General features: G+C 34.8%; 3 protein-coding genes across 3 annotated transcripts; 2 read left to right on the top strand and 1 right to left on the bottom strand.

Moving 5' to 3' along the window:
- Nucleotides 1-509: 509 nt before the first annotated feature.
- On the top strand, nucleotides 510-8,977 carry LOC128167575 (uncharacterized). The gene is made up of 3 exons (XM_052833371.1): nucleotides 510-905; nucleotides 5,540-5,674; nucleotides 8,560-8,977. Exons 1-3 carry the CDS (start codon nucleotides 812-814, stop codon nucleotides 8,781-8,783), a joined length of 453 nt encoding a protein of 150 aa, XP_052689331.1. The 5' UTR covers nucleotides 510-811; the 3' UTR covers nucleotides 8,784-8,977.
- A 136-nt stretch (nucleotides 8,978-9,113) lies between these two features.
- Nucleotides 9,114-11,446, bottom strand: LOC128167576 (uncharacterized). Its single transcript, XM_052833372.1, has 3 exons — nucleotides 11,009-11,446; nucleotides 10,508-10,558; nucleotides 9,114-9,666 (listed from the first exon to the last, which is right to left on the bottom strand). Exons 1-3 carry the CDS (start codon nucleotides 11,153-11,155, stop codon nucleotides 9,490-9,492), a joined length of 375 nt encoding a protein of 124 aa, XP_052689332.1. The 5' UTR covers nucleotides 11,156-11,446; the 3' UTR covers nucleotides 9,114-9,489.
- A 997-nt stretch (nucleotides 11,447-12,443) lies between these two features.
- On the top strand, nucleotides 12,444-15,150 carry LOC128167574 (uncharacterized). The gene has a single exon (XM_052833370.1). It carries the CDS (start codon nucleotides 13,478-13,480, stop codon nucleotides 14,372-14,374), a length of 897 nt encoding a protein of 298 aa, XP_052689330.1. The 5' UTR covers nucleotides 12,444-13,477; the 3' UTR covers nucleotides 14,375-15,150.
- The last annotated feature ends 7,519 nt before the right edge of the window (nucleotides 15,151-22,669 follow it).

Consider the following 22,669-nt stretch of genomic DNA (forward strand, 5'->3'; position numbering starts at 1 on the left):
ACATAGTTTAAATCGATCAAAAATAATTTCTTAAAAAATAAAAATAAAAAATATGAAATAAAACACCATTTTACAAATATTTTATTTGCTATTATCATGCACAACCAAATGGTAAATATAAACATTGTACAATTATTTAATGCTACATGCGTACGTTTATATTATACAATTATAGAAAAAAAACTTGATTTGGATTGCAGTGCAGTTATTTTCTTTCTTAAATTATTAAGTATAAACAATCAAGAGCATTCTAACAAGGCGCAAAAAAAGGATTTACTGGTATTCATTACTGTTGTCATTAAAATAAAAGCATGGACATATTCATATTTAAAGTTTTGTCAAAAAGAACAATATATTATTAAATAAAGTACATGAATTTTGGAGTCTAAATTGCTCTCGTTTTGCCAAACCACGCCAAGCTTTGGTACTTAGTGTCTGTTGGTGTCTACCCTATCTCCCGCTACAGCGAGGATCTGTTAAGACTAATTGAGTGGTCGTGAGAGATCTGTAGGAGATCTTCCATGTTTCGGCATCCAACGAAGCCACAAACACACATAGGAAAACATCGATAAAACGAATTTATCATCAATCTTCAAAAGAATATAATTCTGTAAAGAACGCAAAATTCGACATAATCGATTCAACGGAACTAATATTCAAACGTTGGGAGCAGATTTGGGGCTAAATTAAGCACCATAGTCCCTTTGCTGAAGTCATTAGCTGCGCGCATTTCACCAGTCTGCGGGTTTAAAATTCTGACAACTCTGAAGGTTTCAACAACTCAGAGGATTCTGACGATTCTGAAGTTTTAATGAGTGATGAGACAGACTGGACAATGAGGAGGAGTGTGGTGCGAGGGTCGCGGATAGCTTTTATTTGGGGGATTTTTCTTATCAGTACCATAGGTAACAAACTTTCTTTATCTTTGCCTACTTTTAATTTAAAATCCCTCTTTCACTGTTACTGTTGGATTATTTTGGTACTGTAAATATGCTCTCTCTCTCTCTCTCTCTCTCTCTCTCTCTCTCTCTCTCTCTCTCTCTCTCTCTCTCTCTCTCTCTCAGTCATCCGTTAATTATTGTTTGATAATCAGATTTAACACGAAGAGGTGGAAATGAACAATATAAACCCCTTATGAAACCAAACAATTTATACGACGTATTAGAACCATTTTAACAAGAGCTTGGACTTTAGGTAGTTGAGTCAAACGGCAATGTGACGTAAGTCTTTCTATTTCATTTGTGAGAAGGTTTTGGGTGTCAGAAAAAATACTTGCAACAGTGCAGTTTATTATGAAGTAGGAAGATTTCCACTAGAAATTTTCAGGAAACAAAAAAATTACCAATCCTGGTTTAAATTAAGAAACAGTAAAAACTTTTAAAAGCATGCTACGAAGACATGGTGAAAAATAATGACACATGAATTTCAAATATTAGGAATGAATTGTGCACTTTAGGCTTAGCCGATTTATATCAAAGTACTATGAAAGAATCTGTCATTTTAGATATCATATATAATAGAATGTATGATGTCTTTAAACAAAAAGTTGTAAACGATATAAGCAATACATCAAAATGTATTTTATATAAACATATTGTTGATCATTTTTGTTTACAAGTTTATCTAAACATCCCTGCGAATGTTATTGTCATTTAAATTTTAGACCACGTCGTTATATTTGACCCTTTCAGTTTCGCAGTAAAAATCGTGCCTCGTATTTATAGCCTATTTCATAGAATCTAGGTACTTGTAAAAAAATATATAATCTAGATGTTTATTGATTTTAAACTTTATCTTCATTAATTGGTGAATAAAATGTGTTCTAGAAATATATGTGACAATACAAAAAATTGTTTTTGTCTGCTGTTGCAACAATTAACATGCTTAGTAGAGATCCTCCCTGAGGAGTAATTTTCGATCTGCGCCTGACCTAGTAATAGTATCAATAGTGAAACAGACTATGCTATTTTATGCAGAATGTTCTTTAAAAAATGGGTAGATAAACTAAGTTTTTATGCAAAACAGACACCCATTATTTTTTATAAACATGGTATTGCACTCCACAAGCATCAAACATGGCTATGATTTTATTAAGCAACCCAATGTTTATATTTTCAACCACTCTACACGTGGTTGAACACGAACGATAACTGTTCTGAATAATATCGTTTAATATAAATAACTGCTATATGGTGAAATAAGACATACATCTAAAAAGATTGTCATGTTTTAACATAAATCAAACTAGTATGTGATATGAAAAACGACCAGTACTTACGTATTTTGAGAATATTATCCGAACACTTATCCTTCCGCTCGAAATTTCACAGGAACTGAACAAATCTCGGTGAAGTCTCGTGAACTTTCATACGAGCACTCTGGATTTATTATATACATAGCAACGATAAAGAAAACATTCCGAACACATTCGCTGGGGTGTAAAGAAACCAATTCATGTAAAATATCGTAAATTAATTACACGCTTACGGTTGTCCTCACATAACTTACAGAATGAAACAGGGAGGTATGATAATTTTAAAACACGTGATTGTCGAAAATGTGAGTCTTGCAACTTAAATGTAATTGAAGATGAATTCCATTTTTGGGAGTTGATTTTAATCAACTCTCCTATGCAGTTACTCTGGCAAACCGAAAGTGAAACAGTGATTGGACCTAAGCACAAATCATCACCGCTGACTTAGTTCTTGGAAATAATAGAAAAATTCAAAGTAATGTATGCTGAAGCATTGTTTTTCAAGGAAACTTATCAATAAACACTTTGAAAATAGTCAGATTTTATATAATACGAACAACTAAGATATTTTATAGTCTCATGTATTCCTACGCCAGAGTTTAATATAGCCTCGTTCAACCAAACGCTCGGCTGTCTCCGTAAATCTCGGACAAGCAGAAAGGCTCTCTTGCTTGTCGGAGATTAACGGAGACAGCCGACGTCTGGTTAAACGAGACTAGAGTTCGATATCAATAGTGCTTGGATCCATAAAATTTTTAGAATTGCTTCGATTACTTATACATAGTATGAAATCTATCTTTAAATACTACACAACATGATTCATATGGGATTTCTCGAAATTCTTGTCGGAAAAGTCTAAAATTCATATAATAAAAAAGTGCGTAATTTAAATACAGACTAGAAACTAATTGCCATGCAAGATAAGTTGATTTTGAAATAAATGATAATCGATAAAATCAACTCCCGTCAGTACTTCAGTACGTTGATTACTTATTTGTCCATCACTTCGTAGTTTAAGAGATAAGTATATTAAAAAATACTACTCCCGAAAACAAAGTGTCTATAAAGTTATACAGTTATTATCTACCTCTAATACTAAAGAACTGTGTAATTTAGGTAAATATTTATATTATGCAAACAAGCAAAGAACACTTAATGTGAATTATCAAAATTAATTATGTACACTATGTTTTCCGTACTGTTTATTTAATACATGTATGTATATGTTCACATGTTTAACCTATGAAATATTTGTCTCTTAGAATAAAGAACTTGAACTTGTCTATTTCATTGTAGGCCACTCAGCTATGGCTCTTTGAAATTAACAGGATTTGTCTGGCTTTTGAGCGAAGACTACGCAATCGTTGTACATTTCGCTTGAAACCAGCGTCCTTTTAACTTGTTTTGAAGCAAGAAATAGATCGTTACACCCTACTGAAAGTCCAAGGTCTTGTTAAAATGATTCTAATAGGTTCTTTTTCTAAGGGTTGTTTCTTTCTCTTGTTCTTTTTCATTTTGACAAAATATTATGAAACCATTGGAACTATTCCGGGTAAAAAAATTCTTTAATTCTCTTTTAAATCTTATGATGGTTTGTTTTTTTTATCATCATTCTGAATTTTCTTAAGCAATTCACAACCATCGGTATAGAATATCTATCAAACGTAATCCTATTGGACGTTTGATGTACTAGTAATCAACTTAGAAGAATTCTAATTCTCATTGCTGCATTTTATGAAGAATTTTATCCAGTCGGTTTACTATCCTCTTTCGGCATTTAAAAATGAATTTTTATGGGACAGACGATGTGAACAAATATAATTTTAGTAAAAACTATATTCGGAAAACTATTCGGTGGCTATCTTTCGAATATTCAATTTAGCTTTTCGACTTAAATTATTAAAACTGACATCCCTAATGTAATCATAATGTTCATCTCTGCGTGAGACTGCTCCTTGGTAAATTTCCTGTGTGAAACTTTACAACATCATTATTTCTCTTTTTATTACATCTTAACTATATTTTACTAAAATACACTTTACATTTCTCAGTAAGAGACTTTAAATCTTAAGGACACAAAACGTTCCTCACTTCTAACTTTCTTTGATAGATTTTTCCTGATTTATCTGCATTTAAACCAGTTAATTCCCAAAAATTCATGGTACATTACTGGGCTATTTTTGAAGATACAACATTTTGAATATTCCTTATAACAGCTCGCAAAATGCTATAGAAATAAGAAATTAATATTGAAAATTTGTTGGTATTTTGAAGAAAAAAAAACCTCTCCTCAAAAATCATTTGGCAAGAAAGCTGAAGCTTGTGTTGAATCATCCTCGGGTAGTGTATATTTAAATTCGTTTAAATCCCTACCCCTTGGGTAAGGTTGTGCCACAATTATTGTTAATCAGTAGAAAAAATCTTGAAAAATCTTGTTCTAAAAAACTGAAACAATTTTGTTTTTCGAAAGACGGTGTAAAGCTTTTGTTGGCTATTGTTGAGCAGATTAGCGATGTAGCTTCTAAGCATCTTGTTTAAAATCTGTTGCAAATCTGTTATATTACTGCGCAACCAAACATTTGATATACCAAAAATAACTTATCTAAACACAAGAGACCAAGTTAATCTAATTTAATAGAAGTTAAAGTTTTATATTACTAGTATATAAATTTTATGCTAATCCGATCCCAACTTCAATTTGCATATACATGTACATGTATAGTTGAATGATCATCTTGTAGCAAGATTGTTTTGTAACTTGATACTTTCCCCAATCAGGACTTATCTTGGACTTTGACATTTTCCAATGCTGTGAAAAATTACCTAAATTGTCAATGTTTTTGCGATTCTCTTCCTAATGTTGCTTTATCAAATGATGATCGGAAACGCATGTATATAGTTATTAAAAAAATTGTCTTGATTACTTAAGGATCATATCCTTTCAAAAGGTGCGAGGAGAGAGATGTGTTATGCAATATCCCTAATATGATCATTTTGACAGCGGAAACAAATGTGTGTAGATATCTTCCACACATTTTTTAAAATTGCAAATATCCATTGCCGTCAACGGTTTACATTAATCATTAGAAATAAAAATGAAACTGTCATGGCGAGCAGGTTGCAATGATTACACGGCTCCCTAGAGAAACAACCGAATTACATACACTGTAATTCATTACAACTTACACAATATTTCGCTGAAATCCTCTGCAAATAAACAGACACTTACCAGTGTTTAATACATATATATTGACAGAACTAATATACCGGGCTTTTTTCCCCCAGAATCTACGACGCTTTGTGTGCAGTGTAATTCCGGACACGATGAACACTGCGAGTACAACCCTCCCGCCGCCTCGGACTGTCTGGAGAGAATCAATCAACGGAACGGCTGTCTGGTCACCAGAATATACACCAATGGTAAGAAACTAAACAAACAACGTTTTCTGGGACCCCAGGGTATCAAAAAACAGTCTTGCAAGTATATCTTAGCCGTACGTAGTGTTACACTCATATTTTCACTTTTGTCATATTTTTACATATTTTCATTTAGTTTCACATAAAGCGTTTATTTCAATATTTCAAATGAACATAAAGAGGATCTAATAACTCTAGATTTATTTTATTTAGAAAACCGTGAGATTGTCTAATTTAAGATTTTATGTTTTTTATTCTGTTTATTTGTAAAATCAATGGTTTTGAAAATTGTGAAATTCCTAAACTATGATTTAATGGCCAAGACCAATGTTCTAAGCTAATTCTTTTTATTGTGACATTTGGCGTTGTTTACTTAGTGTAAGTAATTTTGTGTCTTTCTTTGCTATCCAATATGTCTGAACCAATTTAATGTACTGGTTTTATAAGTACATGAGATCCTTACACTAGTATTTACTCAAGTTGAGCCCCTTTAGCTAAAAGTAATTTCTTAGTGTGAATTATCACTACGCGTTAATTGCTTTTTAAGGACATTTTCCTAAACTTACGCAATTTTAACAAATTTCATTGGTCAGGATCCAAGAACTTATTATTTTAACGACAACCGCTATGCGCGTCACTTACTCGATCGCGCTCTTTCAATAAATACGTTATTTCATCACCCACTCTCTGCCTCTTTTTCAACCTTCTCGATACATACTGAATAATGTCTCCGAAAGGATAGAGCATATAGTTTATATCCCCAAACCGTGTGAGACAGTAGTCTCGATGCCTTAATTAATCTAATTAATTTTATACTGTATATCATCTACTCATTTTATAATTTTGTTTTAAAATGCCACGATTAACGAAATTTTAAATTAAATATGAAAGTATTTCAAAATTTGAATTTGGGTTTGTTTCAAGTGTTATCAAAATAATGTTTATGATGGGTTATGACTCTCTTGTGTAAAAATATAAACAAGGGTTTGGATGATTCTAAAATACCTTGTGTATGATAACAACATTACCCAGTAGACGTTGCATCTTCTCTTTCTGTAGACCCATTCATTGAACATAACGGTGTGATCATATAGATAAAGCCGTGACACGCACCTGCTATATCATGTCAACATAAAACAATTAACCGCATAATGTACAGGTGTAATTAGGCTCATGTCCCAATGATACTGGCAATCCCTTGTCCCTCAACGATGAAAGAAAAACCTTATCTCTAAATTAAAACGAGTCGTCTACAGGGAACTGATACACAGAGAGATATCGAATAAAGATAATAACGAAATCTGTGATATAAAAAACATAATTAGTGTATTGGTAGAGAAGCAATTGCATGTGTCGTTTTATTCCGTTTTCTTCGTAATAACCACACTTATTCCAAGTTTGGTGTACTTTATTTTGAAATCTAACTTATCAAACTGTACCAAAGGGTTCCGTGGCCAAACATTACCACATACACTTCACTGACTGGCAATACTAAATATCAGTCGCACTCTGTGACGTTAAAGATTTATTCCACATCACTCTATAACATTTCTTCCAAAATCCTTGTAAGAAGAAAGAAATAAAATGGTCATCATTCCTAGTTAATGCCAAGAAATTTGATTGAAACAGTTAGCCCTCATGGTCAAGAACTGAATTTTATTTTTTTTTCAAATTAAATCAAATAGACCTTCATGACTACAGTCGTGTAGTTAATTTATTTTATTAAAATAAAATTCATTTAACGACGTGCATGTTGGTGTAAGAGCGTTCTGAATATCCGCGGGGCGAGATCTGGCATTTGCCCATTAAATTGCATCTGGCTGTGCTAATAATATAAGATGAATGAAAAAAAAACCCATAGAAATGGGAAACCGATTTGTCCATGGAGACGTCAGGGAGAGATTGTAGGATAACACGGTACAGGAGTAGCTTGTCACGACCACGGAATCTCCGACAAACGGCGACCACGGAATCTCCGACAGACAGCGAGATCAGGACAATTACAGGCGCTCACACCGAGGCATCTCTCGAGAAAATCATTAAAGCTATGTGAACATACAGGGGAACATTCTTTGCATCTTTCTACACTAGATGATAAATTCACATAACACATCACAAATTTATCAGGATCACTGTCCCTAACTTACTCAATTAAGCGAGGATCCAAAAGACGCGAAAACCTCTTTTTAAAAAGGGGCTAAATGGCCCCTGATAAGACAGACTTTCGTCCTTCTACTTGAAGAATTGTCAAACTAAAATCATGATGGCAACGAGTACTTATAATGCATGAAAAAATCCCTGCCAGTTTTGCATATATATATATATATATATATATATATATATATATATATATATATATATATATATATATATATATATATATATATATATATATATATATATAATCAAAAAAGAAAATATATATATAGTATGCATTTCACGACAGTATTTGGAATATCCTCTTGACTTAAAACTAAGATTGCTTTCTTCGTTAGTTGATATGATTTAACACTAACACTTTCCAATGTTTCTGTGATAAGACTACAAATAAAGTTTAACGTATAGTTAAATACATATCGTCAATGACGCAAATGACGTACTTTTGGGGTGCTAGCAGGAATTGTATAGATATACAAAATGGAAAGTTCAAAGAATGATTCTTTATTAAACTTTTCATGGTTAAATGAATAGCTCGAACCTCTGTACATGTGTTGCTGGGTTTGTTTTTTGTTTTTGTTTTTTGTTTTGTTTTTTTCGTTTTGTTTACTTTTTTTATTATTTCGTTTGGTTTTGTTTTTTATCTCTTTTTGGGGGGTTTGGTTTTTTTTTTGGGGGGGGGGGATATCTTATGGAGATGTGTTTTCTGTAAATGTCGATCTTTATTTCAGGCAAACAGACGGCGTTCATCAGAAGCTGCTCCGCACTAGACCCCTCGGTTGCTAGGGAAGGGTGTTTCAATGACACCTCCACCCACAGCCTACTGACCAAGTGTTACATCCTTTGCTTCCAGGACGGCTGCAATGGTTCTTACGTTATTTCCGGTCATGTTTTTCTTGTAGCTTTTGTCAGTGTTCTTTCTTACTTCATACATTACGGTAGAAATATTCTCTAAACATTGTATTCAATTATTTGGGTTTTAATTCAAATCCGAAAGATATACATTTACTGATGCTATCTTTGATATAATAAAGTTGAAAGTGTCTTCTTTATTGCTAAAAGTGTTTAAGGAAACATTCATTCTCTAGAAATTAACCATGAGTTAAGTTTAAAAGTGATTATAAAAAGGTACAAGAGACTGTAATTTTCTTCCGTTATAAGACCCGAGAGTTCTAATGGGAGATCTGCTATCTGTATACAGGGCAAGCTCGATATTAAATTAAGATATCTACTGTGGTCAAAATTTAAAAAACAAATAAAAACAGTCAAAAATAAAACAAATAAGATGAGGACATGAGGGACTGTATTGATAATTACTCTTTAAGAAGGATATAATCACTTTTCTTCAATTTAACATGACATTTTGCTCACAAAAAGGGCAAACACAAGAACACAACTTTCATACCTGTGGACAAAATAGATTGCTATACAAAAATTAAAAATAAATAACACACACAATTAATATATCAAATAATACTGTCTGTCAATGAAAGCAAACTAAATAAATCGATTGATGGTGATGTGCTTCAAAGCCTAGCCACGCGACACGGCTTTGTACAATGCGTATGATCCTTGGCTGCTCCGGCCGCGAAGAAGTTACGGGTCGCATTACATTCGACACTCATCCCACTCCCTAAACAATGATGAAGTCATTTCCTGGGTCAGTATTTGTCCGGGAAAGCTTTTTCTGGATTTCGTCCGAGTCCATAATTGAGGGTCCCTCCCGAGAACCTAGCTTGTAGTCTGTGTTGCTTTTCAAATTCTGCTTTTAGTTTCTCGTCTTCGTAATTAAAATAATCCCCAGCGTCAGGATTCGGATATTCCGCAAGGGATTTCTCCTGGAATTATAAGGACTGTATGGTTAGAAATGTAGGCCTGTGTGCAAAAAAAGCAACACGGTAATAATTGTCAATATTTGTACATGTATTTACTAGTATTCGTGTTCTGCTATTGAATGTAAACTTACATTTTACTGAATAAAATATTTTAATTATTAATATTCAAGCCATGACTTAGCCTAATTTATTAAGGAAATGCTGACATATAAAGAATATGACAGAAGCACATATATTTTGGATTTTAACACGGTGGTACTCATTGAAGTTTGGTAAATAAATTTTCGTTCATTTCAAATCGCAAACCTTTTTTCATTTTACATTTATTCGAATCTCTCATTATGTCAGCATAACTGTAGAATGAAATCTCACCGGGCTGTGATTAAATGTCTTGATTGTGATGTAAAATCTTACAGTCAATTTCTTTAAATTCAAACAGTGTAACTTTTAAAACAATAAAAAAAACACTTGGAGTATGGCAAACAATGCTTCTATTTAGAAATACACTTTGCCATTCAATAGATACAACAGCGTTGGACCATTTAAAAAATTGAAACAAACAATGAAATTGAAGTTAAAAGATTATCTCCTACCCCTACCCCCAGGGATTAGGACTTTCATGATTTTAAAAAGTAAACTTTTTTTATTGCTTGTTTTTTGGATGAGTCTGCCCCCCCCCCCCCCCCCCCCACCCACTTTTAAAAAACGAAGTTACGTGCCTGTTTCTATTATCGTCTGGTAAAAACCCGGGTATTGCATTCCATATTTTAAAATTTCATATAGCATGGTTTCGTTTACGTCATTAACGATTAAGATGACAGCAGTTTTAATTCAGGGTACGTACCAATGATGATGCCAGGTTAGCTATCTGATTCTGTACGTCCATTTTCCAGTTCTGAAATGATAAACCTTACCTTTATAAATCGATTTTTAATAACATTCTCTCTTTAAAGTCAGCAGTATGAAACCCTTGCATGCATTTGTATTGCTTAATAACCAATTCAGGCAGAATGCCTTCTCTTTCTATGCATTATTTATGTCCAGAATGAAAACGCAAGCTATTTTAACTGTAAACTAGACCAAATACGAACACCGAAATACATGTATCCATCAAATCAATACTTTGTACTCTAAACATACCAAATGATTCAACATTGCAAGAGACGTTAGTATTTGAATATATACATTAAGAATAAAATAAGAAAGTATTGGTATTCATATTTAAAGTCGATATCAAATCAAATAAAAGAGAGCATAATTCAAAACTTGGTACGGTGTATTACTTGTATGGCAGTGGAAATCTTAACAACACTCCGTTTATAACAAGCAAGTGTCCTTAACTGACCTCGAACAACTCTCGTTTCTCCATGCTCCACTCGTGGGGGAGCGTCCATTCCTCAGGGTGGGCCGAGTTCTTGTTGAGTCCACTGATTGCCGGTAGGTCTACGCTGCTGGCACTGTCCGAATTATCCGAGTTGTCTCTGTTCGCCATGTTTCACGATTCCTGAACAGATCGGGTTGTCTTGGTTTTGATCCAGCAGACCTCGGTTAGTCTGATCGGTCTTTGCTCGCGTGCCGTGCGATCGCTTCACAGACAGACAGACAGATAGACACACAGCCTCTACCCTTCTCGCCCTCGCAATGACAATACACCAATGCAACGAAGATCTCTCGGCACTAATCGGTTTTCATTTTAACTTAAAACACAAGTCGTTTAATGGGTATATGCATTAAGTTGTTAGGAGGCTACCTACTCCACGATAAGCCGGGGTTATCGGATTATGAATTACGGTTCAGGTCTAATAAATACTTATTGACAGGAGTTTTAAATTATGCATGTGCATTGGGCCCGAACCCGGAGAACCTAGCAACAAGTCTTTGGAATGGCCTCCTACTTTCGATATCTTGCAGAGTTCCACACACAGTTTATCAAAGACTTCATACATTATCTAATCATCCATTTAAAACACAATAAATAATATAAATTGACTGCTCGTTCGCTCGCGTCAGTGATATGCAGGTACCCCGCTGTTATATATACCCCATACAGTGCATATCACTCCGGAGGTGTAGGGGTTTTTTTTTCTTTTGATATTGCTGCTCTTTTACCTGTAATCCTCTTGCTGAAATCGAAATGTATTTACACCTGTTTTATACATTTATGGATATACAAATCTTTAATCCAACTAGGAGAAACTAAATGAAAGTGCCGATGGATCTTTAAACAATAAATAGGTTTTTTTGTTGTTTCATTTAGGATATATAACGGTCGCAGCATTGCAAAACTACATATATCTACCAAGTATATCGCCAGTGAATTACAACCGTTAAACCCCCTAAAGGACACAACAAAGATTTTTTTTCATCAATTTAAAATCATATCAATGCATTTTTTAATCTAAATTTAATCAAGTAAAGTGGGAAAAGTCCATACAACATTGCATCATTGATCAGTTTGTAACATACATTTAATAGCCGGGGCCAATTAGCATTCTTTTGATTTGGCCATGTCATGTAAGTGGCTTTAATTTTGGCAAATCTATCTAGTAAGATTGTCCAATAAAGAAATTGAGATTCTTTTATATGAAAATTCATCTAAAAATTTGATTTAACAAAATCTTTTTTTTTTTCATGTACAAATTTTGATTTAAAAGAATTTTAATATTTGTAAAGGACAATACATCTTTCTGTATCTACAGAAGCAAATCAATCAATAGCTTATAAACAAATAGCGAGAAAAGGTCGATATGACAGGTCATTTATAGCCTGCTACTCTGCAAAAAATTGTTTCTGGAAAAAAAATTTCGAATGAGTTCTTTTTTATAATTTGCTAACCAGTCAAAGTGAGAGTATATTGAACACCTCTTTTAAAACAAAGATTTTTTTTACCGAGAAATTTTAGACGGCTGGATTTAATGTAAAATGGATCGAAACAAATAATGTGTACATGTCCGTCAAAATTGAAAGTTTTTGGTGCAATAAAAATTATAAAAAGCATATCACAAAGTTTGTGTAAATACAGTTAGGTCTGTTGGTTGATAACCGTCAGAATCACACTAACTCACAGAAAGAGAACGTCGGGAGCAGAGAGTTCAAGTTATCTGATAGTTGTCCTTAGATTCCAGTCCCTTAAATAGCCATCACACACCTGTTTTAGCGACATCTGCCCCTTGTTCGATTCCAATGTTGAATTTGTTCTGGGATTGATAGCCATCAGAAGATTCCGATCTAGCAAGTGTCCTCTGGTACACTCGGTTTATACAGGAGCCGTGTGCTGTGACTGGCAGGGTAGCCCTGTACCACTGGAATCACTATAACAATACAGAGACTCAAATCCGCGCACCCCCATTGTCTATGGTGATCGGTATTAAATGAACTATCAAATGTATTGCGATCTGCTGGTACAGATAAATGTTATATTTGATTCTTTCGATGATATCAGGTCAATAATTAATTCCACAATTAAAGTTTAAATATTGCAGTAAATTTATTTTGATAAGACAGATTAAGTCTGTCAGTTGTGATGGGAAAATACTGCCAAACTGGTTGGATATTTTCTTCCTCAGAGTTGGAGAAATATATTTGGAAAAGCGTTAGTATATATATTGTTGATTCTTCTTCAGATCTGCTTTGAACTTAAAATGATGTGCTCTAATTTACGAACGGCTGGTGGTAATTTATGCAAATATTTAAAATGAAACAAATTAAAGGACGTCAAATTCCTACCAGGATACTGACTTAATGGGATTAATTTACGGGATACCTACTTTATGGACATCAAATTCTAATTAGCTGATTGAAATTCAAGTATAAAATGCATCCACCGAAACCTGCTAGTTCATCTTCGAGATTGAAGGCGAAGAAAAAACACACCATGAAAGACATCGAGGAATGGATGACAAAGGACTTAACGTTAGACCTCAACCAGGGAAATACCCGGATGTCAGGAAAAAATGACGACACAGTGACAGAGGTCCGGATGCTGAAGGCCAGGCTGATCGATCTTGGCGTCGAACGCTACAAGTTCCTCTCACAATTTAGTCACGAGAAACAGAAGTTTCTGGAGAACAGAAAGCGCAAAGAAGTGAGCGCTAAAAACGTGCGATCTTACTCCACGATGAGCGAGCCCATCATGAGCTACGGGAGACCCAGTACAACCTCTTCCCGCCATTCGGGAAACGAACGCAGTGACGCCGCGAGCGTGGTGTCCCGGAAAACCGAATTTAAAAGTCCCAAGGAGTTCGTACAGTCCAACCAGCCCCATCATCGGGCACCCCAGCCTCAGCGAGCAAAGACAGTCCAGTTCACCCCTCAGCCCCTTCACAACAAGCTCCGCCCCAGGGACAGTCGGACCGTGGTCAGTGAGCCCGCTCGGCCCGGGCTGAGCCGTGAGAACACCACCGCCTCCAGTGTGTACAGCTCAGTCTCCTCCTTCAAGCGGGACGAGGAAGCCCAGAGGGCGCGCCGGAATAGACTCAGTAAATTTGGCGGGAAATGTCCCAGTGTGGCTGGCGACCCTCGTTACGCTCTGCTAGAGAAAGCTTTGTCCTCCACGTACGACAAAAGAATCAAAACAAGCGTGACAAATATAGTGGACACAATAGAGTCCCTCCACAAACCCTCCAAAAGTGCCAAGGAAGCCAAACCCAAGTGGGAAGAGAAAATCTACGCCTTTATGAAAGAAGTTGGAATCAGCTGGGCGAAGGACTGAACATAGATACCCCAGGAATTATCTCGTTCACGCGTGTTGCATTTCAAGGAGTTGTCCTCGAACTGACGGATTTTCTTGGTAAATTCATGCGTTAATCTAAGGATGTTATTGATTTTTATTGCCAATTACTTATCCTTTCCTTTAGTTTGATTTTCAAATTTATTAAGGACCAAATTATTATGAACCTGAATTATTGATGGTAGATCTATCATAAATGTGGAGAAATAAGTAATTTAGTTATTGCCTATGGATTTCCAAGAAATATTTTAAATTTGAAATCACTGATATTTTAACTCATTTTTTGTTCAATACTTGATTTGATGATTAAAATGAATTAATGAGTTGGTGCGCGTCACAACTAACTTTGTACATTAAAATTATTCATCAATATCATTAAATATCACAATACCACCAATGAGTTTCCACAAAAGAGATGAGAATCCACAAAACTGTTGCATTTAAAAAATGACAATTTATTTGAATCATATACAGTGTAAATGTTACATTTGATTTGAAGTTGCATTTGTTCAAATTATTGATTACATTCTGTTGTTATCTTCTAATTAGTTGTTTTAAATAATCATTATTTGGTGGATGCTCTCTGTATTGATTTTAATGGTTCCTGTGGTATGCAATTTGCGAGCATTTATGAAAAATAACAGACAATTCAATTTCTGCAATGGTCCTATGAAACGACCACCAAGTTCAAGTTCATTTTTTTTCACTCATATAATGTTACATGAGGTGCAGAAGAATTATATACAAAAGAATAAGAAATGCTGGATTTACAAAAGAGAAACAGAATAAAGCAAACATTGAATTGTACCACCAAAGGTCCTCTCTCTCTCTCTCTCTCTCTCTCTCTCTCTCTCTCTCTCTCTCTCTCTCTCTCTCTCTGTGTTGTATTTATATATTAAATCAAAGTAACTGTCAATCAGTAAGTTGCACTTAAAAAAATTAAACTCCTCCATATTCGGAGTTCGACGCCATTACTTGTCCTCAATGTAGCTGTGTTGATACATCTTAGAATAATCCAGCATCTTTAGTCAACCACAAAAGTATAAGATGATACACTATTAATTACTAAGTACAGGTAATAGAATAATAAGTGTTATCATTTTAAAAAACTGAACGTTGATTAATATAATGTGTTTGGGGGCAGTTCTGAAAGGTACACGGAGTGTCTTTATATTCAGTGAATATCGGTTGTGTCAGTTAGCTGTATGAATGCAATCGAATTTCTTTGATGGGGGATAACATACTCAAAAGGTGTAAACATAATGTTTTTATTGATGTTTAGAATTAGGCGTTACAATGCTTTGTTTGTGTACTTTTCCTTTCAACCATTTTTTGTAAATATACGAAAAATATCAAGTCAAGCAGTTACATATAGCTGGTTCCATTATCATTACTCCTTAATATTGTAGGGAGTAATGGTTGTAAATATTATTAAATTTGTATGTCGTGGAAAACAGTGAGTAAAGCAAATTCATTAAGTAAAAGAAAGTAAAACAAATCAGAAATTCTCTACAGCCTGAAAGAATTATATACGTATACATGTACGTCAGTCATACTATGCAGCTGGACTCTCATTCTTGGACCTCAAATGTTGGTTAACAAAGGTACGCACGATGGAAGGTTTTTTTTATTCTTCTTAAATCTAGAAATACAAACATGAATGTTGTTTTTTCCGCTTCATTTGAATTCCCATTGCCGTCCTCAGAATGAATTATCCTCTGATCGATCCCTGCTGTCTGGTCTAATTGTTTAAATACAGGGCGCCGGATACTGCGTGTCTATTGGTGCCAATGAATTGCGACGGTGTCCGGTTCCTTGTGTTGTCTCACAGAGCCAGGATCTGTCAAATCATCAACCAAAAAGGTCGCCAAAACCAATAAATAACATATTTACGGGAAAACGTTTGATTGACAGTTTAATGAATTATCCGCTATTTTGGTAACATTTAAAGTTTTAAGACTGACCAACCGCGAACAGTTCAAACAACATTACCTATTCTCATCAAACGTTAAGCAATCGGTTACCACGGGCAATTTGAGGGCATGCTTATGTATAATACACGAGCATTACAGCATTAATGTAGCTAGTGCCACATATAAAGCAGCGTTGCATTATTAATCTCTCGCTGAAATTACACTTTGGAAGCTGACCACGATAAAAAACATCATCCAAAGACTTCTAGTTAGGTTCTGCTTAAAATCTTACGAAATTCTTTCCTGAGGGAAAATCATAACTAAATGAAATGTATACGGTGGTAACCAGACCATACGCAACTTTTATTGTATTATGTAAATCATGTTTTAAAACATTTCTACGGAAATATTATATTGATTGTTTGAAAGTATGCCGACATTTTTTCAAATTATATTCTGAAAGTTTGATTTCAAAATGTTCCACGTGGCCTCATGTTTCTGTGTTCTATTCCAGGCTGTTTATAATATTGAACTCATTTGAAGGGGAACGAACAAGGAGGGCTAAAATACTGATTAAATACAAAAATACCAACATTTATTTTTAAAAACAAAATCCTCAACAGAATAGTGAAATATCGGTTTTTTGGGCTTTACTTTGAAGATATATAGACACTCGGGTATACGTACCAAAACCTTAAAATTTCTGTCGTTTTAAATTTAAAGGTAATTTTTTTTATAGAGTGAGCTTCGCTGATGTTTTTCTTATTTTTTAAACTCGAAACGACTTCGATAAGAACAATCTTGAAGCGACTATCAAACAAAAAGAGGTTTTTATTTTATATATTAATCCCACACATTATGAATGGAAATCTTACATCTGCACATTTGTGTTATGCTATGATGTTGATTTAATATCATCTTTTATTTGGGGATACCATATCTGAATCAAAGCAACAGGCTTCTTTGACGCTTTGAAAACGGGCAATTCTTATATAAATTGAACGGGTTGAACTGGTAGCATTTGGTGATCAGCTTTGTGCTGACATGAAGTGTTACGCTACCTGTACAATGTATGTAGATTTCAGATAAATTACCTTATTGTGTGTAAAATATTAAATGACCACGTCAAAACTACTGGTTGTTTTTTATGACCTGAACACGTTTCATAATTAAGGCTGTCATACATAAAATGTACTACGCTTAAATACATTTACTATTATCTGCATTCTTTGTCATTTTATCAATAAATAATGTATGTTTATTGGACACATACAAACTTAATCAAAGAAATTTAATTGTTATGTTATGTTATGTAAATAGAGGGCGGTTAATTTACATTAATATTTGAAACATCCCCCCCCCCCCATGACGAACCTATTTTTCTATTCTTATAATTCATTACTCACGAAATAAACAATTTCGAGTATTTGAGTATTTATCCAACGCCTGTCTGTAAAAATACAGCGTTTTACTCAGTATACACATCCAATAAGGATGGTCAGAGAGAGAGAGAGAGAGAGAGAGAGAGAGAGAGAGAGAGAGAGAGAGAGAGAGAGAGAGAGAGAGCGCCTTGTTTATGAGTATAGACATATAGATACATTTTTCTTTGTTTGGATCGTGTTAAATCTTCCAGAGTTCTTCGGTCGTGTTCGATTTGTATCATGTCTTGTGCGTGAAGTTTTGAACAGGTTATATCTGCCTCGTATCTCGCTTAGAACCAGCAGTATCCTAAACAGTGCGATTTGAAATCACCATTTAAAAGATCAGATAGATAACTTAATACTCTCTGTCTGCACATCTGTGATAATATAGAAATGAGTTATTTAAAATCCGATAATATACTCTAAATATAATCATTTTAGCTGACGAGACAGTTTTAAAAAGACTTGTTATTGACACGCAAGCCAATCAGAACTCCTCAAAACTGTCATGTGATTGTTACCTTTCCGGTTTTTTACTTGAATGTACACCATTTACTTTTGCAAAGCATATATCATTAAACCAATTACATTGTACAAACACATAAAATTTACATTGGCATTTGATAATCTGGTACAGATTAGCTTTCGAGTCTAGCGAGGCTTCTTAAAAATATTTACCCCCCCCCCTATTTTTACAAGATTTTACCGTTTTGGGAAATGTTGATACACATTTCCAGACTTTGAATTCGTTTTACTGGTACTGCATTCTATCTCACATATTGCTAGCTGTTTCCTTTATAAACAAGATCGACTGACATTATTGAACCTTTTCTCAACAAAATGATGGTTTCAAGGGATTGTCCGAAAATCCGATTCTGAAAAACGTTTACTTGGGTTTTGGTATTTACAATAACCATAAAAATCATCCGTGTAAAGGTGCATGCATACAATGATTCAGAAACACATCGGACATTGAGCAACACTATCAGACTGAGGCAGTATTCCGATAAGGTTTCAATACACAAATATCCCGGTCCTGTCTTCGCCTATAAATGCAATCACTTGATCTGGTGTCCAATTGTTGCAGTCGTTTCTATGTCGTGAAGTGATGATCGACGTGTCTTTAACACGCTTGATATGTCCTCATTGAATAGGACATATCTGATGTAGCTTCTGCATAGAGCTCAAAACAATTAAATTGCCCTTCTGTATGCATTGAATTTTATAACGTCAACACTTTATGCTAAGTTGTTCCCAACACCAAAGTAGCAACATGTAGCCTGAAACTCGAAGAATTAACCAAGTCATCATTAATGAAAGGAGAAGAGCGAAGGCGCAGGGAGCGGATAAATAATGCCGTTGTCCGAAGGAAGAAGAAGGCTATCAAAATCCAAGAATGGATGCATGGCGGAAACCTCTACAACGTCAGCAACACGCGACTTCCGGGGCTTCCACCAAGATACTTCGTAGAAGAAAGGAAATTGGAAGATTCGCTGTATGACTTGGGTAGGAAGAGAATGACTTACATATCAAGGTATGATAACGAACGGGCCGTATTTATTGAAAACCAGAAACGAAAGTCCAGCGCAATACGCCGGAGACTGGCAGACAGAAACTCAGTGTCACGTGGTTGGACAGTGACTGACCGCGCACTTCTCACGCGGGAAGACTCTTCCAGGAATGAATTCACTGCGTTTGGTCAAACATCCAAAGCAGAAACCAAGGAAGATCGAGACCGAATAGAAACTCTAGTATCGAAATTTGGCGATGAAACTGAAGACGAAAAGTTGCCAAAAGAGAATTCTGGTCAACCTTCTTCGCGGGGAAAAATGGTTCAGTTCACCAGTGTTTTCCAGACAGAGCTGAATATCAGTCGAGAACAGACCCGTGAAACCACTCGAAAGATTAGTAGGACTCCAACACTGGATCGGCTTCCGAGTATTCATCGCGAGAGATCCAAGTCAAAAAGTTTACCGATGCCTTCTTTGATTCCTTGGTCCAAAATGAAATCCACCTCTATTTACCCTGGGAATCGTCTGCCACCATTAACCTCTGACCCAAGATACAACCGCCTCGAAAAACTTCTCTGTCCCGTTTACGTTTCAAACAAATACAAAGATGTGTCAAGTGTAGTAGAGAAAATTGAAGCTTTGCATGTTCCACCGAAACAGATTCACCCAAGTCGCTTAGAGCGAGAGGCGCGGATCAAACACTATCTCAAGGAATATGGGCTTCTAGTGACTTGAAGGTTTGAATTTAATGTGAAAACCTTGATAATTTCATGGAAGAACAGCGATTCCTTTTTTTCAAGGAAAAACAAAACCAGAGAAAATCCATCGATCCTGAAAAATTATTCAATAGTTTTTCAAAATGACATCACGTTGTAGTGATGACAATGTGACGAAAGTAAACGTCTGTAACTTTTGTCTAGCTTTCTGTTGAAATGTCAAATTAAAATAATGAATGTTTGATTAGTATTTAATTCTAGCATAAATTATTCTCACTGCATCGTTGTTAAAATTTGATCAGTTGATTTTGCAATGCATACAGAAAAGTAGGTGCTCTAGAATAAAAGGGAAGCTATGGCCGTTTGAGACAGAGTGGGTCCAAGGCAAAGCCCTGTTAAGAACCCTGAGGGCGAAGGTTCTGGGTTTTATGAATGAATTATAAAAGGAAATCAAAGAAAATGTTTATTTGAGTCAGATAGAGTCAGATAGATATGTGGGCAGTCCAAGGACTAAAAATTCTGCTCATTAGTTGCTTGCAGTGGTGAAAATTAAGATATTCTGGGGTCTCTACCGCTTTAGTTATTGCCCGAAATTAGTGCATTATCCAAAAATAAATATATCAGGGCCTTGTGATTTTAAGATATAATATGAAGAATGAATAAGTAAAGTCTACAGAACATTTTAGGGTAGAAGGGTTCCCAATTAAAAAAAAACCTGCAAACACAAGGTCCAATGATGATATTGGTATTTCAAACTGCTGGCATATATAAAATTTACAAGGCGGCTGTTTCCACTAAAAGAGGTTGTCAGTTGCTTACATGTTCACTTAAAAACGTCATTTTAATAGGAAGTCGTAGATCAATCATGAATTAAAGTTTAAAAACTTATTTAAAATTCAGGTGTTGGTTTTGTAGGTATAACAAAGTCGTATCTTTACTGCATATGATATAAGCCGTGTCAAAGATCGCATAATAAACCATCTAGGTAAATAAACGGTGCAACAGATGATGCAAAAAATCACCCTACCAGGATACAACTATAACATGAGTAAAACGAATCAACACAACAGAATTCGCTAACAAATTGCAATAAATCGTAATAAATTATGTTTCTAAAATTCTAAACTATACAACGTAGCATAGCATAAAGCGATAAATTACTGTAACTAAATTCAAAACAACATACTAGAATTGCAATCTTGAATCACTAAAAACACAATATATCACTACACTATATGATTATATCACCAGACCAGAAAAAGGTCGTGTGCAAAAAATTAAAAAAATCACTGTTTCCGAAAACAACAACATAAAGTAATATCTTTACCACCCCTGCGAATGTGTTCGGAATGTTTTCTTTATCGTTGCTAAGTAAGTAATAAATCCAGAGGTCCTCGAATGAAAGTTCACGAGACTTCACCGATATTTGTTCACTTCCTGTGAAATTTCGAGCGGAAGTATAAGTGTTCGGATAATATTCTCAAAATACGTAAGTACTGGTCATTTTTCATATCATATCCTACTGTGATTTATGTTAAAACGGGAAAACCTTTCAAGATGTATGTCTTATTTTACCATCTAGCAGTTATTTATATTAAACGATAATATTCAGAACAGAGTTACCGTTCGTGTTCAAACACGTGTAGAGTGGTTGAAAATATAACCATTGGGTTGCTTAATAAAATCATAGCCATGTTTGATGCTTGTGGTGTGCAATACCATGTTTTAAAAAAAAATAATTGGTGTCTGTTTTGCATTAAAACTTAGTATATCGAGCCATTTTCAAGGAACATTCTGCATAAAATGGTATATAGTCTGTTTCACTATTGATGTTATTACTAGGTCAGGCGCGGATCGAAAATTAATCCTCAGGAGGGATCTCTTTTAAGCATGTTAGTTGTTGCAACAGCAGACAAAAACTAATATTTTTGTATAGTCACATTTATTTCTAGAACACATTTTATTCACCAATTAATGAAGATAAAGTTTAAAATCAATAAACCTCTAGATTTTATATTTGACTACTATATTAAGAACCTAGATACATGTACTGTGAAATAGACTTTATACACGAGGTACGATTTTTACTGCGAAACTGAAAGGGTCAAATAAAACCACGTGGTCTAAAATTTGAATGACAATAACATTCGCAGGGGTGTTTACATCAGAACACACCAGATCAACACTGTTCAATGATTAACCAGAATGTAGGCATAATACATGGACCCAGTCCAGGATATTAATGAACTAGAATACAACAATACAACACAGTGAACTGAATCAGAGTACCAGTAACTATACTACATGGACCCAGTCCAGTATATTAATGAACTAGAATACAACAATACAACACGGTGAACTGAATCAGAGTACCGGTAACAATACTACATGTACATGAACCCAGTCCAGGATATTAATGAACTAGAATACAACAATACAACACAGTGAACTGAATCAGAGTACCGGTAACTATACTACATGGACCCAGTCCAGTATATTAATGAACTAGAATACAACAATACAACACAGTGAACTGAATCAGAGTACCGGTAACAATACTACATGGACCCAGTCCAGGATATTAATGAACTAGAATACAACAATACAACACAGTGAACTGAATCAGAGTACCGGTAACAACAACATATCGAAATAAATACCAGGATAGAACAATATAATGCTATATACCACAGTACCAGGCAAACACACAACACAA

The sequence above is a fragment of the Crassostrea angulata genome, chromosome 10, assembly GCF_025612915.1.
Source record: "Crassostrea angulata isolate pt1a10 chromosome 10, ASM2561291v2, whole genome shotgun sequence".
NCBI lineage: Eukaryota > Metazoa > Mollusca > Bivalvia > Ostreida > Ostreidae > Magallana > Magallana angulata.